The sequence below is a fragment of the Gouania willdenowi genome, chromosome 21 (genome assembly GCF_900634775.1).
Source record: "Gouania willdenowi chromosome 21, fGouWil2.1, whole genome shotgun sequence".
Taxonomy (NCBI): domain Eukaryota; kingdom Metazoa; phylum Chordata; class Actinopteri; order Blenniiformes; family Gobiesocidae; genus Gouania; species Gouania willdenowi.
The window spans coordinates 11991583-12012597 of NC_041064.1; the positions used below are offsets into that span (position 1 = coordinate 11991583).

The 21015-nt window shown below is 38.9% G+C and overlaps 1 protein-coding gene across 2 annotated transcripts in view; it reads right to left on the bottom strand.

Moving 5' to 3' along the window:
- Positions 1 to 3982: 3982 nt before the first annotated feature.
- Positions 3983 to 21015, bottom strand: part of fign (fidgetin) — a 28971-nt gene continuing 11938 nt past the window's right edge. For both annotated transcript variants that reach the window (XM_028437112.1, XM_028437113.1), the window contains one exon: positions 3983 to 6294. In XM_028437112.1, coding sequence (XP_028292913.1) covers positions 4070 to 6294 — 2225 coding nt within the window. In that variant the 3' untranslated portion in view covers positions 3983 to 4069. The remainder of the gene's footprint in view (positions 6295 to 21015) is intronic.

Below are 21015 nucleotides of genomic sequence, written 5' to 3' on the forward strand. Positions count from 1 at the left end.
TAGTGACATGTACTTGACAGTGTAACAACAGTCTTTTTGAGGTAGACTGCTCAGATCCAACTCAGGGCAAGCTCATGGGTTCAATAGTTCTTTTGTTTTTGTTTCTTTTTTTTTTGTTTTATTCCACAAATGTGTGACATTCAAAAGGACAGGACATGAGTACTACATGTACAATATGCAGCAATGAGGTAGCAATGGTTATAAAGAAACAACAGTTATTAAACAAGGATGGTCTCAATATTTCAAGCAGTTCAACAACGTTTCAGTTACATAAATACTTAAAAGATTCAGAAAAAATCGGATTCTGCACAGGTGTCTGTAGGCCCTTTATTCACATTACCCTTTATCAATGACCATATTAAAGAACAATAACAGCAATAACAATAGCGTGAGAAATAACTGCATCAAATATATGTACAAGCTGGCAAAAAGGTTGTTAAAATGAAGAAAGATGTAAGTTTTTATGTGCCCACTGGGACATTGTGCTTGATTGTGCTGTATGGGAAAGTCTTTTGCTTTGTTGACGTATCAGAATACAGCCTGCAGTCAATTTAAATTTAAGACATTTCAAAAAAACCATCTCCGCTCTTTGTGAACAGTTAATTTTCTGGCTCTATATTAAAACATGTGCATGTCAGTTCAAGACCCACAGTGGCATGATTTGTTTGTAAGAAACGTGTTGGAAATGTGAAACTGACTGTGTCTGGGTGTAGTTTTGGACATGCTTGGTGTTGTTTTACCACTTGTATAAATGGAAAAAGAAAAAAAAAGAATCTTATCTTCATTTAAAATGGACAGCTTTTACTGTCTGCCTTTCAAAATCCTCCAGGTATTTGTTTAAAAGGATCTTTTCACTACAAGGACAAACTAACAGCATTCTGGTTTTATTCCAAGTAAAAAAAAAAGACACTTCATTGATTCCACAGAATTAAAACAAGAAAACCTTTTTCAACCAAATCGCACCTCTTTCATATTGAACATGAAATCCATATTTAAAGTTGCACATAAATACAGCTTCCATGGTGAATCGAAGGGCAAGAAAAACAAAGCAAGTTCACACTGCTTAAAAATAAAAACATACAAAAACAAAAACCTCAATGTGCAAGAAAACCAAGCCCGGATAACGCATGCTGTGTATTTTTTTTTATGAGCTTCAATAAAGTAACTGTCAATGTCAGGGATTTTCTTCATAATCCAAAGGCCTTTGTTGTTTTATATATGATAATTAAACCAATAGGTATATCAGAACAATAATTATGAATACTACACATTAGTTGAAATGTCCCTTTGCAAATACAATGCAATCTTAACTAATCTTTAGTAACAATCAAAGTGGTTTTAAGAATAATTTCTACACAGCATTCATGTGCAATTTGGCTAAATTTGATTTAGTGTTTTTTTCTCTTCTTCTTAATTCATGTAATATGTAGAAATGTATGGTCCTAGTTAAATTATGAATAAGGAATAGTGAAGTAGTATGAATAGTGACTCCAGATTTCATTTTATTCATTTTCTGGGCTAATTTAAGTGCCTTTTACTGTTTTGTGAAACTGAATTTGTCACACAACTTCCAAACTGTGAAACTACCGGTATCAAATATATTACTGTTGCCAAAAGTAGCTACTTTTTGTTCAGATACTTTACTAACATTCTCAAAAAGAGATACATTAATAAACATATTTCAGATGCTCTGCAGCTACTAATCTTTAGAGTAAAACACATTTTGTCATTTTTGCCTTTCTACTGTGACAAAAAAGTACTCAGGTTTAGTCCTATACAGTCATCATTGTTAATGGCTAATGTGTAGAAGACTTGGGGCTTGAGTTTTGAATTCCATAGTTATGATGCCAAATAAAGATTTAGACGGCACACACACCTGTTGCCTGAGCAGATGACAACAGGTGCAAAAGTGGTGTAGACAGTCTCATTTAAGTCTGGGTTTTGCAATAATGTGAGAGTGCAAGCTCTCATGTGGGAGAGCCGAGTAGCTGCAAGCGCAAAATGAAATGTTGGAGGTGTTAGTGGAATGCGAATAAACATAATCTTGAATTACAGCAAACAAATCTGACGATAACCATGAGAAACACAATGAGGGAGGCGGACTGTGAGAAAGTCAATGCTGTGGGGAAAACTAAAGGGAACAGTTGATGTCAAGAAGGAACAAAAGAAAAAATGTTTAATTATTTTGAATTCATTCATTCCAAAAATGTTGACTCAAGCAGTAAAGATTATGATCTCTCTCGCCTTTCATTTTCCCTTCATGTCTGTCCTTGCAGCTAATGCCTGCAGCCATCTGTAGGTAAAGCTGTGACAGTTGTGACCTGCCTGTCAAATGTGCTAATTGCAATATTCATTACCCAGGGTTAGAAGATGTAACGGTATTTTATTGTTTTTGCATTCAAACCTTTAGTATATCATGCCCTTATTCAACTAAAATGACTTCTATTCACATTAATGAACTTTTATTAGCCTCCATCAACCAGGGGGGATTGAATAATAGCTAGTAGATCAAATATATTGCAATATATTTTTGAACAATTACTGACAGCAACTTAGGGTCATTCTAAACTTAGACCTTCTGCTACTTGTTCTATGGATATGACAACCACTGCCTGCAGGGAATCAACTTTTGGAAGCTGAACAGAGCGTTTTTAAAAACAGAATGTGCATCGGCTTCAGAAATTCTAATATTACAGATTTGGAGTGATAATGTGTGGCTGAAAGACCCACCAATGACTGCTGATAAAACAAACCTGTCCAAAGGCAAAAGAATAGTGGATCCTAAACATGATATGCTGTTGGAATCTACATGACATGCATTATGTGATGGGATTGTCTTGGGAATTACAAAACTGTAAAGCTGTTTTTTTTTTTTGTGTGTGTTTTTTTTTTCGAGTAACCAAATGCCATGTTGTATCGCTTTTGTCCATAAGCAGCTGCTGTCTTTGCGAATTGTCTTTGAAAGATAAGAAACAAACTGAGGTAGAAAAGAACTTAGGCTATACATAATCCTTAGGTTTCATTAATGATAAAACAGCAGCTGGATGTTACAAAATAGCCTGGGGGTAGCAGTTTCCCAACCTCAAGATGTTTGTCTGCAGCTTTTGAATTTTACTCACACCTGCACCACTACAAGCTGAATAATGAATAATGTACTGGGTGTAAATGAAGGGAAAAAAAAAAACACGACATAAAAATGGCTCCAATTTCCCCAAAAAATGATCTCTGATTAAAATTAGTTTTCATTGTTAACAATTGCAAAAGAAAATAGTGTAAAACAAACTACCACTTTGCATTGTAACATTATGCAACACTGCCCCCATATATTCATTTTAGGAATAATTTTACATTTTGCTGTTAAGGTATCCCACAGCCTTGATTTTTGTTTGTTTTTTAAAGATGAAAATTTGATTGCAAACAATAATAAAAAACAATAAGAAATGATTGAATACAGAATTACCAATTTAGCAATATTTGAATAGCAACTACAAAGCAAGTGGTTTTTCAAATTGAGTCACATTAGTGATTTAAGGTTGAAAACTCAAGCAAACAATTACATTTACAAGATTTCAATGCCTTGAAAAAAAACTTCAGTTGAAATGGAGCTCGAGTGAAGTAATGTAAACAAATCGAATTTAAGTTTGAATTACTCACAACTGTTCACAAAGAGCACAAAACACACAGCGCTGAGGAACACTGTTATCAAAGACAAAAAAAAGCAAGTAGATTTTTTTTTCACCTCATAAAGCTTTTTTTTTTTTTAAAGCACATGTCACTAAAAAGTAGAGATTAAACCTTAACAGCCCCACCTGAGGCACTTGATAGCAACTAAATCTCAAGATCAGCAGAACCTTATAATATCCATATGTATATATTTTTATATAATTTTTAATGTATATTTACATTTCAATGATGAGTGAGCACATGGCTTTAACTACATAAAGCACAACATGTGTTTTTACAAATGTATGAAACCCAGACTGTCTTCTATCTATGCCACCACTGTCCGACTGAAGGCCATTGAACCCATTGAACATTTAATTGAGAAAAGAAAGTGGACATGTCTTCTTTACGGACTACAACCAAACATTTTATTCCACTCAGTATACATATCGAGTTCTTTTTGTGATATGCTTGGCTGGAATTTACAAAACACATTGTCAAAGTCTTGGTAGGAGACTGGTCTCATTTGACTTGGGTGGATGCTTGAAAGATCAGGACCAGGCATGCCATGAAGAGGACCTACCACAGCTTCTTGACATAGTTGGACCACATCCAGCCCTGAAAACCCCTCTGTCCTCTGAACCAGTAGTGACATTTCTTTGTCACTAAGACAGTAGTTGTGCTGTGAGAGCCGTTGGCTGATTATCTGATGCCGCGCTGTCCCGTCAGGCAAGGGGATGAGCAGTCTTTTGGTAAAGTACCTACGCAGGGACTCTGGAATCTCTTCAGGCTTACTGGTGGAGCAGACCACGAGAACGTGGTCCTCAGCAGAGGTAAGAATACTGTCAAGTTGTATGAGGAGTTCGGATTTAAGGTGATTCACTGGGCTCTTATCACTGAGCTGAACTGACAGAAGGAGATCTACCTCACCGATAAAGACTACAGATGGCTGGCGACAGCGGGCCACGAGGAATGAAGCCTGGATAATTTTTTCTCCCTCTCCCAACCACTTGGTTACCAGTGCTGAACCACTTAATCGTAAAAATGCAGCTCCTAGTTGGCTTGCCATACAGCGAGCCAGCAGAGTTCTGCCGGTACCCTGAGGTCCAAATAAAAGTAGGCTTCGAGGTAATGTGGCAAGTCCGCTAAACATGTCAGGTCTTAAAATGGGCCAAAGTACCTCCTCTTTAATGGCTGCTTTGGCCATATCCAGACCTGCAATGTCACTCCAGTCCAGTGTAGAACCCTGTTGAAGGATTTCTGTCGTCACCATCTCCACCAGGTTTGAGTCACTGTTTTTCAGTTGTTCTTCAGCAGCATGAATAGACGAGGCTGTCGCACCTATGTCGGGGCCGGTTAGGGAGTGAGAGAGATGCTGTCTGTGCTCTTCAGTCTGTTCACCAATAAGGGGAGATCCAAACTTGTTGAACGGTTCATCAGTTCTGAGATCGCCAGCCGAGCTTTTGGAGGATCCATAGGATGGAGGGGTTAGCGCTCTGCCAGAGTGCAAGTTAAATTTCCTCTGCTGATCAGAAGATAGTGACGGTTTGGTTGGCTTGAAAGCTAAAGATGATGCCTCTGGATTTCTTTCAAAGCCATTGCCCCTATTTGAGTCAGAAACACTGTCTGTTGTTCTGTACATGGGACTCTGTGAAGAGTGCTGATGGTTGTAGTTGAAATTAGCATAAGTTGAGTCCATTTCTCCATGACTGCTCAAGTAGAAAGCTTTCCGTTTTAATGAGTTGGACGTGCTGCCATTCAAAGGTGTTGGTGCAATTGGTGTATGATTGTGGGACTGGTAGGTGTAGCCAGGCAGTGTGGACGGAGGGATGGGTGTGGGAGCTGCAATACCGGATGGTAGATAAGCAGAGGGAGGAGGTGCTCCCCCAGTGCTATAACCAGGACCAACAGCAGTCTGTGTTGCATACCCTGTTGAAGGATAATTGTAGTTGGGAAGGTTTGGGGACCCAGGATTGTAGCTCGGCACTAAAGTTGGGGGTGGGGGTGGCTGTAATAGCCCAGCACTGTGCAAAGGAGACGGATGTGGGGAGGGGAGAGCTGGGGTGCTCTGGCCACTGTAGCTGGAATGCAAATATGAACCGTTGTAACTGGCACTATATTCCTGAGAGGGGAGGCCCGAGAGGACAGTCGTAGCTGTGTGACTCCCACAGTTACTGCTGGAAAAGTTAGGTTCAGACAAGCTGCTGCCTACCTCTGGGGAGCTGCCTATGCTCGCAGACACATCTGTAGGGGGTAGAGCAGCTGCCATTCCAGCTTTGCTCACAGATATAACATCTGGAGCACAGTTCATTGGGTAAATCCCCTCCTGCCAGGACTCATTCTCTGACTTGCGTCCATTCATGAGTCCAGTTGTGCTATCGGTGTAGGAGCACAGGAGGGCTCTTTCATTTGGGCATTCAAGGATCCCAGAATATTTCTCTGCATATTTCTTAAGCAGATTGGAGGCTGTAAGTGCTGAGATGTCATCGTTGGCCCACGCATACTGGTATGTTCGCTGTAAATGCCCCCGGTAGACCTCGACTTTGTGTGCTGGGGAACGGGTAGTGGATGAGATGTCAAAGTGCTGTTCAGCCCATTGTGTGTGCTCTGGGGTCCACTGCATCTTTAGACCTACATTTTTACATAGAGAAGAAATATGTCTAGATTAGTAACAAATCATGAGTCCTACTCATTCACAACAGATTTTCAAACATATTTTATCAATAAAAAAACATTGACGGCAAGTTTGTATTTGTTTTTCCAAACGTTTAGATGTTTTTTCTTTTTTATTAAAACCCAACAATTTAGGTTATTATTGACATTTGGAAGAAAATTATATGATATTAGTTCAGTATTTCCTTATTAATGTTTGCAATCCTTTTATTTTTCATAGTCCTACAATACTGACAGCAGAAACTAAAAAATAAAAAAACACATAAGGGCTAATGTGATGAGGTGGGCGTAAAAACCTGGTTAGCATGGTATAAACACAGACTTGAGTGACACAGACATTGCAGGTCAGTCCATAATCCAACTCTCATCTGAAGCATTCTGTGACAGTTTCAAATCTGCTTGAAGGAGAGCGGCAAAGCAATCTTTCTTGGCAGCGCTCTGTCGCTTTCATCACACAAACCCCTCAGCCCAGCGTGAATTACATCCACATCAAGTCTGCCTACTGCTTCCTTGTCTTCAGAGTGAAGAAGAGAGAAAAAAAAGATGTTTAACTTGTCTTTTTTTCTTCTCTACAGCTTCTCTCTGTATACGGATGTAGCTCCAAGGGTTTGAATGACAGAAATAATCCAGATAAACCCTGCAGTCAATCTGCAAATAAAAGTTTATACTGATGATCCATCTTTCAGCCCTGGATTATCAGCAAATGTACTACTGTATACCCCCAAAGAAGGTAGACAATTTAAGATTACAGTTTCTAAAAATCCTAGATAATATACCGAGTCCTACACATCTTTAATCAAAGCTAATCTGACTGAAATGACCAACGGCTACAAGACGATATGAAAAGAAAAATCATACAAACTGTTCCCATCTGTTCGAATGTTTGTATTTTTCCATACACAGCTTTATTTTACACTTCAATAGGTTAAGTCCATATCACAGGATTTAAGAAATATCTACTGTCGAGAGGCGGATTACAAAATGCTGTGTTTGTCTGCCCACTCCCTTCTGACGCCCTCCTAGTCATTTGCCCACCCGCCACACCAGACAGCTAATTAGCAAGCTGATGCTCCTCTAATTGTGTTAATTTACAAGGTTTCAGTCAAAGATATTCATGCTTTGGCTCACATGGCTGTCAGGCATCCAAGATAATGATTATAAAAGGAGAAAAAAAAAACGTCCAAAAAAAAAAAGAAGCCTATGAGGATCATAATGTGGCTAAACCTAAATGCTCAAGCCCACAATGAACACTGTAGATAAATGAATAAAAAAATTAACTGAGATTTGTTACAAAAACTTACATTTGGACATTTTTTTTTTCTGCATTGTTACAGTTACGCAAAAATATAGAATTATATGATATTTGTCTGTCTTTGCGAATCTCCTATGATTAAAATAACGGTCTTTAATGTCATAAGTGCGGGCTTTCAAAGGGATGAACTACATTTTAATTTCACAACATACATACAGAGGAAGCAAAAAAAAAAAAAAGACCACCACTACACTTTCCAAATTACTGCTAAAAACAACCCATCTTTGGGAAATAGCAAAACAAGTTCAGGGCTGTTTGCTTGTTATCTCTGCAATAACTGACATACTTTGTGAGGTTTGGTACAAGCCTTTTGTAAACATTTTGCCCACCAAGAATTTGCACATAATAAACTACGTATTTCATTTTCTAAGAAATTCTAAACTTGTTCTGTAGAAAAGGAACAAATATTTTAAACTGAATCGTTAAATATGCATTGACTTCTCTACTTTTATAAACCTGCTTTAGATTAAGTTAAAAAATAAAAAAACGTGATTGAATCAAGAGATGCGTAAGGGATGGAGACGCACTTGACAGGTCAACAGTTAACCTCAGAAATAACAGTGTGAGATATCGGACGTTGAGTATATCTTTAAAAGACTGTGATTATTTACAAACCATACAATAATCTGACTTTAAATAGTCTTATAAGACAATAGTTACTCACAACAGAAGACTTTAATTCTTGTGTACACACCAGTAGATTGAGACGCACAGTTTAATATAAACAGACTGGCTCTCTGTCTGACAGGAATGCATTTGTACACTTAAACACACATGCATTCTTGCACAGGGAGTGGATTATCACCTACTCTTTATACAAAAGAAAATCAATATAACAAGAATAGGTTTTGTCCTCTTCTGAAAAAGAGCTCCCTTGTAGTGGATTTTCTTAAAGAGCCTGAGGCTCCAGCACAAATTCCAGTGACAAACAAATGAGGCCTTTGTGTTACTTAAAACCTAATGTTTGTCACTTTGGTGCCACTGTTTTACCATCGAGGCTGATCGTCTAAAGGGCTAACCCCGTAAATTTTTTAATTAGATAAAAATCATAGTGTATGCCTCATAGATCAATGAATCAAAAATAATTTACTTGAAAAGGAAGGAAAAAGGTCAAAATTGCCGCTTGAAAGTTTCTTTTCATCTTCACTATGTTTGTTGAAATTTTTGCGCATTGCATTGTGGGATATGGAGATGGCTGCATAGAAGTGTTTTTACTTCATTCTGATATCACGGGGAATACTGGAAACACACTAGAACAAAGATGAGGAAAAAACAATCACAGTAAGAATTACGTAAAAACACTTATGTATCTGTGTACGGGACTCCACAACCCACAATGCAAAGCGCTAAAATGTCAACAAATGGAGTTTTTATGATGGAGATGAAAACAAACTTTCAAGCGGCAATTTTTACTTTTTATTCCTTTCTTTTAGAGTAAATGATTGATTTTTTAATGATAATCTTTTGTTAAATTGTTGTATTTGCGGTGTATGTGTCAGATGTCTACAACATGTGTAGAAAAACACATTGATTTACAAAAAGACAAAGAAGCCTGAATGGATTTGACATTGGCTTGACTTGATACTGTTGTATGGCGGTGTTTAATTTCTGGTCCAGCGATGATCATCGATGGTACACAGATGCTGACCTTTTGAGGAACTATTAATCCGGTAGCCTAGGCCATTTTTAAGCAAACAAGAGTAAGCTTCCACTATGTCCATCCAATTTCCTAGCTCGTAAATTGGACCACTGCTTGCACAATTCTCTATTCATTACTGTGCTGCTGAAAGGAAGCACAGAGGTGGCAAAGTGGTTTTGCTTTCCTTTTTCTGTGCATGTGCACACATCCATGTGTGCGCGGGAGAGCGAGAGGAAGAAAGAGATAGAGATGGAGAGCAAGAGGGTGAGTGACTGAGAAAGAAAGCAGAAATGCCTTCCAGGAGGGTTTTGCAGTATAAAGAGTTGGACTGTACAGCCTCTTTTTGGTTTCGTGGCGGGGAGGGAAAGGGGTGGACTTCGTTGGAGGGGGATGTGAAAGCTGTTGTAATTGAAACGCACCCTATTAAGACTCATTACCATTTTTACCAATTTGCGCCACCAAAGATGCTTATTAGGTAACTGTGTTTAATAAGCTGCTCTTTAGAAAACTAACTGTAATGAGCTCTTTAAAGTCTGACTTGAGCATGATTACGCACTGGAAGTGTTTTGCAGGCTCAAGCCGACTGATACGTTTAGACATGCACAATGTCATAATTAAGCAGCACCAACTCTGCACTTCCCACCACACAATAGTCCCAGCTGAGGCAGGAGACACACTGAAAAGTATTTATAATTACTGATCATTACAACCCTGGGATTTTACATCGCCGGACGTAAACATAATTACAAGACCTTTAGCTTTTATTCTGCGCGCACAAAGCCCTTCACTTGACAAGCGTGCAAATATTGCAGACGTACAGTAATTAGGCTTATAAATAAAAACAAGCTCATATTCATATTGTAATTCGCTGGTGATATTCTAAGTAGGGGTGGGCCAAAACATTGAAGTACGTTGTAAAATGGTAATTGGTCTGGTTACAGACACTCATTCATCTCACATATCAAGTTAAGACTATTCAGACTCCATTCAGAGCTCCATGTGGTACTAAATCCAATCTTTGGATGGCAGGGTGCCATTTAACCCCACATTAAGATAAGATATGTCCGCTTCAGTCACCGTCTTTTCCAGCGCTACTGCTGCCCATACATTTCGCTGTCTTACCACACAGGGCTACAAATTACTACAAGTCTCAACACTGTCAGAGAACATTGATCCCACAGGATAGTGTTAAATAGCAGTAGTAACAGGTGGAAAAAGACAGTACGAGCACATGCCTATTGTATATTGACCTGCCAGGAGAGCAAACTACGCTCATGTCCACAGACTTCTTTTGTGATCACAATAGTTATATAAGAGTAAGGTAGAATTTAATTCTTGTAAAGTAAGTCCAAAATAATTTCAAGAATTAATCCCTAAACCTGTAAATGTATTTATTTTTTATTTTATTTTATTTTTTTAATGAAAAACCCATTTAATTGCGCTAACATATGCATAGCACGTAAACGCTGAGTTGTCAGGTGTCAGTGAACCACATAAGACATTGTTAAACTACCTCACTCCTCAATACACCATAGCTTGGAAGTTTTTTTCATGAAACATACTGATTGATTTTTTAAAGAACATAAGAACTTAACAGAATCAAAATCTGTTGTAGAAGCAAAATTTTAGCTTTTTTGAAAAATGTAATTTGACCCTTTGTTAAAAATACCACTTGTGTTTAATATTGGTGCTTGAATTACACTTAGTAAACATTTACTTGTTCTTGCAAGTTTAAAAAAAATAAAAACAATTGTATTTCATACCATTTTGTTCTTGTAAAGGTGAAATTTGTAATTGATATTGCGATATATCGTGATGTATATCGTGTTGTTTAGGGAATATATTGTATTGTGACGTCAGATTCACGGCAATGCACACCCCGAGTCGAGGCTGGAAATTTAAAAAAAAAATACTTTGATTATGGGCGGGGCTCCGGGATCGGTTAAGACACGCCCTGTTTATACAATAAAGTCCAACAACCTACTCAATACAAAATATGATATTAATAACTGGGTTTAAACCCATAGAGGACAGTCACTCTTAGATTTTTAATACACCAATTTAAACACTTTGACTAAAATGTTAAGACTTGGACAAGAGTCAATCAACAACAATACTTCATAAAAATGTAGTTTTGGGGTTTAATTATTCTTGAGGAAAATTGATAATATGTAATCAAAATGTGATCAAAAAGGAAAACTAAAGACTTAAGAGAAGAACAATCAACCTTCCATATCTACAACATATCATATTTATATTTTACTCATCTCACCATGTTAAACTGCCTTTTTGTTTAAAGCAAAAAATGCAGGAGTGTGATTTTGTGATTTCTACTTGTAGTTTTGATTGAAGCAAGCCAAACACATGAACCTGTCTGTCAGCACAAGTGCGAAACATCCCACAATTTGAATCCAGTTTCAAGTGTACAGCTAAATGACAATGAGAATATATGATTGACAGAAACATTTCTGAGGAAAACGGATGGATTTTATGATACGACACAACCATTGAGAATTGGATGTTTTATAATCAATATCAAATATTAAATATGATGATGTATTTATGAATTTCAAACATAATCTCTGAACTTTCCAAATACAATACTATTTTTTTAAGAGTCTAGACAAGCTGTAGTTACAGAACAGATAAAAATCTAGTGGGTTTATCACAAACGCACGAATGAAAAAATTGTCTTTTGCAAATTGCATCAACAACCAAAACAGATGTGATCAACAGTTGTGTATCCCAGTACGACCCTTCTAGTTAATAATGAGAATAAATGAAGTCATTATTGCTGGGCTTATAACACTAAAGGCATCCAAACATGTAAAGGGCTGTTCAGAATCTGCCTTTCCCTCAGTTAACTGGGTTAGACTTCAGAAACCAACTGGATTGAACCAGATTCGCGATTGTAGACGATGGATGGGTTGATGAATTACATTTATTTTCTTAAAAATTCTAAGTTCATGAACGGTATTTCACCCCTACCCCAAAAGAGCTTTAGTGTCAAGAACAACTGATGGTTATAAAATCAAATCAAGCTCTGTTTTAACTTATTTAGTTTTAAAAATGAATTAAAGTTACTATTGCAACAACACATCATCAGTCGGGTAAAACTAACCTGTCTCATGATGGTCTAAACCCAGCTCACGTTCCCTATCTTACTATTACACAGTAAGATGAGGTTTTGGCTAAACTAAACATTCAATACAAACTAAAGGAAGAACAAAAACCAGTGCTTTAGTTTACAGTGATTCATTCCTATTTTATATTCGCATTAAAATTCAAATTAATTTAAATAATGTGCTTTCTGCTGCCTTGAGTATTCACAAGCCTCGTGGGGCTTTTGTGGCGAGATATCGACATTGTACGCTTTCGAGGATTATGTACTCAGTTTTCACAATAACAATAAATACTGAGATTGGAATATTTTCTTGTTGTCTTTTCTCTCTCTCTCTCTCTCTCTCGCTCTCTATGATGCTCATTAAATCATGACTCTTCAAGCCAAATAGCCCCTGAGGCTACATCCTCCATTCCCCATTGCTAAGTGTTGCTAAATCTACACGGATGCTAAACTATCAGCCCCCTTTAACACACAAGTAGAAGTTGTCCACGGAATGAAGCGAACACAATTATGTGAGACAGCGTCCGTAGTGTTCTGTAGTGCATAATACTGATGAATACTCAAAAGGCTTGTTAGTTAAAAGAACACGGCCATTGAACTCGAGCACTGGCTGAAACTTGTTTAAGCATCAAGCACAAACACACGCGCACGCACACACACACACACACACACACACACACACAGAAGGAAGGAGCAGTGATTTTTGTAAGACTCTGTGAACTTGGCTACTTTGCCTCTCCAGAGATCACTTACACACTTCAAAAGAGAAGAGAGGCCGATTGTGACCTTGCTACATGAAGGCTCATTGACCAAAAGCTACTTGCTAACATCTTCATTCCCTGAAGTCCTGTTGCCCAAAGGAGGACTCCAATAAAAGTGCTACACGAAGGGAGGAGAAACAATTACACCTACATTCATAGTATTATTAATTTATTTATAGAAACATTTTTGATAAGGGACACATGTGCAATATGAGCACAATTTCTTTTCAGTTGATGCTTGTTTTACGTGCTCTTTTTCTTTTTTCTTTTTTACTTATTATGCTTTTATTACAACCTAAAGATAAAAGTGTATTCTGAAGTTAATTTACAAATCATGACATCCAAATTAAAAAAAAAAAAAAAATATATATATATATATATATATATATATATATATATATATATATATATATATATATATATGTTTTGTTAATTTGTGTTTTTTTTAAAGAGGACATATTATAACCATTTTCACCTTTTTAAACAGTTCCCTGTAGTCTGAGTCACATCTGTTCTGGGGTTTGATGAATCAAGCAAAAGGGGAGGTTTAAGACCTGGTATAAAACAGCTCATTCAAAGCGCTCCGTTTTCCCCCTCCCCCCTCCCCCTCTCTTCCGCCGGGTGTCCCGAAACGAGTTATGAGGTTATGGAAACAGTCGGGGCTGAAGTGATTGGCACACACTAACAAGTATTTCCTAACTACGGAGGAGACATTGCCATTGAAAATGAAATCCATCCACTTCCTTCTTGTGTCTTCCGCAGTTGGAATTCAAAGCAAAGCCTGATTCAACTTGTGACATCACAAACTCAGAAAATTTGAAACGGAGCACTTTTCTCTGTGTTGTAAGACTTACACAGACAACAAACAAAGGAATGGATGGATTTATTTCACATTTTGTGTGCCGGTGGACACTCAAGTTACCCCATATGTGTTCAAAAACACTGCAAAAGTGGATTTTTCAGAACATTTTTCCTTTAAAGGATAAAGACAGTTGGACAATGACTGTTGTTTGTGCGGGTTTTTTTTTTCCAGAAGACTGTCGAAATAAATTCACAATTCAAATTATAAGACAAGAATAAATGCAGTTTGAAAAATAACCATGCTTACTTGACTAAATATACATACTTACTTACTCTGGGTATAACCTTTTCAACCTTTCAAATAGGAATAGATATATATTTAAAAAAAAAAAAAAATGTAATTAAATGAATAACTAATAATAATAATAACTAACACCACGTGCCGCTCTGCAAACAGAATGCAAAAGAGAGACTGATATTTCATGCCAATTTAAAATTAAAACCAAATCATGTCATCATGACAACAAATGTATTTGTATATTCATACACAAGGCCAATCAATGTGCTTTACATGATTAAAAAGTGCAACAGAAAACAGTAGAGCAGTAAAAACATAAAATCAATAATAATATGATTTAAAATCTCCCTCTCAGTCATATGCGGTAGAGAAAAAGAGTGCCTTAAACTTTCACTTAAAAATGTTCACATTGGATGCTGTGATACATTGTAGGAGGAGTAGGCCTACAGTATGTTGTTTAGCTAAAATAAAAATTGTATTGATGGAATAAGATTAAGTTCACAATTTTTTATCTAATAAGAAATGTACTATTGACTTATTTAGGAAAATGGAAGATGAACTCATGGCTTTACCAAAATGATAGACAAAGCTTTACTAAAGATTTTTAGATCTACAGAAGTAAAGTGACCTTATTTATTTTTGGCCTAGATCATAATTTGACTGTTTTTCATAATGAAGACAACATAAAAAAAAGATATTAAAAGTTAATTTTGTTCATCGACACATAAAAGGCCACGGACATGTTTACTGCACAATAAACTGATTAAAAGTTGGGATTGAACTCTGATTGAAAGTAGCCAAGTGTAGAGAGAAAGGATGTTTGCCTGTAACCGCTGTCAGCTTTCCACCCAAACACATTGAAGCATTTTGTGGTATCGACAGAAAGCCTCAAAGAAGGTCACTTCTCCAACACAGGCCAGACAAAAGGTGAAATGAGACAACTGAAGCAATCTTAGGTCAATATGAAATAGAAATCTCTCAGCTATACTGTAATAAAGTTACTGAAGTGAAGTAGTGAAGCCATAAAAGGGAACTTTTACAAGGAGAGCTGTCTTGGAGATTGGTTCGCCCACTGGCAAACAGTGGTTCCTAAGTGCTGAGGTGACATGCAGAGCACAGCATGGAACTGGACTACAGCTTTTGCTTTTAGGTGGAGGTTTGGTTTGGATGGAATTTTATGCTTTATTTTAAAATAGACATCATTGTTTTGACTTTTGTCAATCACTCTTACAATTTCCACCTAGAAAGCCGTGTCACTTGACCCTTTAAACAATTGTACTCGACCCATGAAAAACTTGCCCTTAAATGTTTAAAGGTTTTGTCACTGGTAACATAAATAAATTCCACAATCAACGTTTAAAGACAAATAATTAAGTTATAATCAAATCTTCTATTTCAAAATGCATGTAGAGGTTTTATAAAAGTGATCATTTATAGTACAAGATCAAAAGTAAGAAGAATTAAGAACAAAGGCTAAACTAACAAAAAAAAAAATGCTTTATTTTAAACACAAAAATAATTGAATTAAGTTCTTTTTTGGTTGGACATTTGAGGAAAAAAATAAACAAATAGCGTATCAGCATTTTATTCTACAACAGTGGTGGTCAGTTAAATACATATATAATATACAGTATATATATATTACAACATATATAATATAGATATAGATGATAGACACCTGAGAACTTTAGGTTATTTACGTAACCCTGGTTCTATGAGTAATATGACTGAGATGTCTCACTGTGGGATGCACCCTCTATCTGCAGCCCCTCAGAAGCATTTTTTCTGTCCGCCAGGGACACTTCCACCTCCTATAAAAGGAGGAAGCGGGCAGACATGCTCCATTTAAAATAAGCACCTCTTCTCACTCGTTCGAGCAAGAACGGTTGTCTGGTGACACATCTCGCTCATATTACTCATAGAACCGGGGTTATGTAAACAACCTAAAGTTCTATTTTGTAATATTTGTTACGCACAGGGCGGGAGAGATCCAACTCGCCACCGCACAGATGTCCTGGAGAGACACTTCCCTGAACAAAGCCCAGGAGGGGGTGAGACCCCGAGTTGAGAGTGTGCGTAGACCTTAAGGCGGCCGCAGACCCTGACTCGTACAAGCCAAAGCAATAACCTTCACAATCCAGTGTGATAAGCTCCCCTTACGGGGATTAGGCCAGGAGACAAACAGCTGATTGCTCCTCCTGAGGCTCCTTGTCATGTCCATATAAGTGCGCACTGCACAAACTGGACACAACACATGAGGCCACTGCTCATCTGCTGAGGCAGAAAAGGCCAAAAGGTCAATGGGAGAACATGAGCTCACCACCTTCGGCACAAAGGCCGGGTTGGGCTTCAAAATGATCCTTGCATAGCCTGGGAAGAGCTGAGCGCATGACGGGTGCACCGAGAGCGCATGGATGTCGCTGACCCGTTTAGCTGACGCCAGAGCCAGTAACAAAACAGCCTTGAGATAAAATCATAAAGAGATTTGGTGGAGGAGGCTTGAGCACTCTGTATGGTGGAAATCACACTCTTGCACACACTTGGGACAGCAGGTCCCTGCGCAGCGGGAGCTACCAGGGACGAGCACACAGTGACTGGTAAATATCTGCCAGCCAGTGCATGGCAGGCCAATGTGGTGCCACCAGGATCAGTGCATGGCCGTACATGAAGACATAATGTGAATTAAACAGATTTGCCCGGTTGAAACAGCACGAGGCACGCCCTGAACGTCTTCACCCGCTTCGCCAAAAGGCGTGTGGTGAAAGGCACTGAGCGCAAGGACAGCCCCAGGAAGATAATCTCCTGTGTAGGGGACAACCTGCTCTTTTCTGCGTTTATCATGAACCCTAGATTGCATAAGTGATGTAGCAGAACACGCATGTGCGCTCAGGTCCTCGACTCCGATTGTGCCAAAAGCAGCCAATCGTCCAGATACGTGGCCAGGCGAATGCCCCGCCTCCTCAGCGGGGCTACCGCATCCTCCGTACATCGCACAAACACCCTCGGACTCAGAGATAGGCCAAAAGGGGAACACACGGTATTTGTAACATACCCCCCGGAAAGCAAATCTGAGGTACTTCCAGTGGGGAGGATATAGTGCAACGTAGAAATACGCGTCCTTTAGGTCGACAGATGTGAACCTGTCACGCCAGAGACAGTAGGGATGCGTGCGTGAGCATCCTGAACATGTATTTCCTGAGACACCTGTTTAGAGCCCGTAGATCCAGGATAAGACAAATACCGTACCCCCCTCATTTGGGGACCAGAAAATACCTGGAGAAGAACCCGCTCTGAGACTGTGCGGGAGGGGAGACCGAGACCACGACCGCTCCTCTGTAACAGAAGCCGAACTTCCCGTTGAATATGTCCATCTCTCCTGACTATCAGAGGACCGCGCCGTGGTAGTGGAGAGGATGGGGCAGCTGCAGCTGATGCTGGGTGTTTACTGGGCCAGCCGGGCGGGCCGAGCTGCTTTTGGGGAAGACAGAGGTGGAGAGCCTCATCATTCCTCTTTTTCGCCTCACATCACCGCTGCATGGAAGACAGTGCAAAGCCAAAGATCCCCTCCGGGACAAAGGGCGCATCCAGGATGTCGCTTTTCTTTGTGTCCGACAGCTTAGCGAGGTCAAGCCAACGTGCTCGCTTCTGAATAACCATGTTGCACATCACTTTTTCCATGGCTTGCACTGAGCAGTGCTGTGTATGGAGACACACGTCAGCAACGGTCTATCTCCTCCATCGTCATTGGGTCCTGAGACTGAGTGAAATCCTCACACAGCTCCGCTTGGTAAGCTGTGAGGAGGTAGAAGACATTCAGCGCTCTGATCGAGAGTGCAGCCGCAGCGTAGGTTCTGCCAGACAGGTTCGATTGGAGACGTTCCGCTCTGGTTGGCAACATGGGTCGCAACGAATAGCTCTACTGGCGGCAGTCGGAGTGTCAGCGGGGATTTTACGCTGAAAGGATGGTCCTGCAAAGGACGCGCTACTTCCACCAACAGTTCAGGGAAGATGGGGAGAATTTGTCTTGGCGCGCCCTTGGAAGTGGGGAGCTTCTTTCCTTCGTAGCAGGACCTGGTGGCTTCCGTCACAAAGGTGGGCCACAGGATGGCCAGCCGTGCCACAGTGCATTTGCATACATCAATCGTATCCAGGCTTTGGCTCGAGACGGAAGCTGGCCTCTGGAAGCTCGGATACCGGGGTATGGAGCTTGGAAGTTCACTGGCATGAGCGCCCGGGAGGAGGACCAACGTGCCGAGGAGCCTGGAGGCGTCGAGGGTAGGGCAGGGCCTGAGACTACAACTGGTGTGCTGATGTCTGGGAGCTCCGGACCTTGGTGTGGTGCAGACCGTGGAGCGGAGCAGTCACCGGAGTGAGAGAGCCGCAGGAAGGCCAACGTGCGCCGGAGCGTCAACATTGCGAGAGAGCCGTCAGCCGGAGCTGGGGCTCTGAGGTTCAATACCTTGGCACAGTGATGAACATGGCAGCACTTAACCGAGCAGAGCTCGCTTCTTTCTCAACCTGGTATGGTCCAAAGCAAGGCGTTAGTCCTATCAGCGTCCCTCGACTGGAAACCTAAGATCCGCCTGTGGACAGTTAAGCTGATAAAGCTAAAAACGCGACACATGCTGAGAGAGAGAAGAGGTGTTTGAAAGGAGCGTGCCTTTCCCGTTCCTCCTTTTATAGGAGGTGGGAGTGTCCCTGGCGGACGGACACATTTCACCAGCCAATCAAGATTGGCAGACTGAGAAAAATGCTTCTGAGGGGTTGCAGATAGAGGGTGCATCCCATAGTGAGACATCTCACGAAATATTATGAAATAGAACAAACTGGTGCCATGAGATAATTTTCTTATTATGACTGAGTGGACGTGTAATATGTATAATTTGTTTTTCCCATATTCAGATACTGTACAAGAAAGTGTTTGAAAAATTGCTAAGAAACAGTGAATTAATCAGTCCTTTGGATGTATTTAATGCAAAGGCATCTACTGTGATACATTTTAAAGCCTACTAATGATCACAGTAATTTAATGCAAACCACAGAGGCCCAGAATTTTGTGCTTTAAATGACTTGATAAATTTAGCAACAACAAGGTGGGACAGCAAAAATACACAAATGTCTGCAATATTATTAGAAAAACCTGAAGAAAAATTTAAATAATAATATAACTTCTTCTAAATGTAAAGGATGTTGATGAAGTAGGTTACAGTCACTCTGCTCTTTATTGTGCAGTGTTGCTCATATATTTATATATTTTATGGTATTACAATGTAATCCATTGATCAAATTAAATTTTTGCAGATATTTAGATATGCAAAAAATAAAGTTATTTGATAACATTGAGAAATCGAAAAACATTGAAAAAATATTACACTTTTAGTTTTTAGATTTTCTTCAAGCAATACATTTTTGCAAAACATATAATTAACACCAATTTTTTAAACTACTACAAATACATATAGAGTGCATCCACTTATATAACACCGAAGCAGGGCTTCGTCTCAAGTCACACGAGATTAGAGGAAAGGACGTACAATGAATTCCACAGTTTTCCTTAATAGATTATGAAATGAGGGGAACAATAAAGGTCAATGGATGTCACAAAAGCAATTGTGAAAAATAAACGAGATAATTAATAGAAACTGCGCGGTAGACATTTGAAGTGTCTCTGCGTCCCTTTTGTTCATCTTCCAAAATCCATTCACAGATGTTTTTTAATTTTTAATTTTAAAAGATAGAATATGAAAATGTTAAATATTTACCTTTTTTTTGTCGCATTTCTCTAGGTTGTTTCGAGCAACGCCTATTCTATATGGCGATGCATCTGTGCGTTCAGAGTGCAACCAATTAAAGCTAATTAATTAGACACAATTCTATTAAGAAAGAAATCCCATTCATCAATATACACAGCCTGGGGTCACCTATTGCTTGAATGTGAATTGGCTCTGTGCTCCACATGGGCTGGAGAATAGCACAATAGCACTAGTGGGGCTTGCATTAAAGAGTTTGGCAAGGAGATATTCGATAGACCATGAACTCATCAGAGCTGATAGATTTTAGTTCCCAGGATGGAGGAAAGCCCGAGCCCTGTTTAAACACACTTTTTATTCAAATGGTCTCCATCTTAAATGCTTTAAAATGTTTGAACTCAAACCACAGAAATGTTCCTGTTACCATGAATACAACTTTGTACCTGATTATGAAATAAAAAAAAGCACATTCTGTTAATACTTAAGGCACTAAAAAGGAGTTATTCCTTAGATGTTTTGAGTTTTCTCAAAGCAAGAAATGAAGGAAATCTTGTTGCATAAAAGAAAATTAACCTTGTCCTTTATCTTTGCTGAAAAAGTAAAAAAAAAAAGAAGAAAAAAAAGAAGAGAAACAACTTCTCAAGCACACATAAAAAAATGATCTGCCAAAGTTTGATTTATTTTACAGTACAGGGAGTTGCTTCAATTGTATTTGTGGCGACAAAAAAAACTTTGTGTTAATATTAACAAAAATTCTTGTGAACAAACATCCGGACAAAATCACATATTAAATCATACGCCTCCTAAAGTCATAATGTTAAAACAATACGCAAACATTCTCATGGCAGAGCAGAGGTGACAGTAACGGATTACATGTGCTCACGTCACGTGACGGAATTGCTTTTATAGGTACTTTTCTGCGTATATTTCTAAATCAGTAATTTAACTTGTACTTAAGTATGTTTTAAAAGAAGTAAAGTAATTAGTTACATTT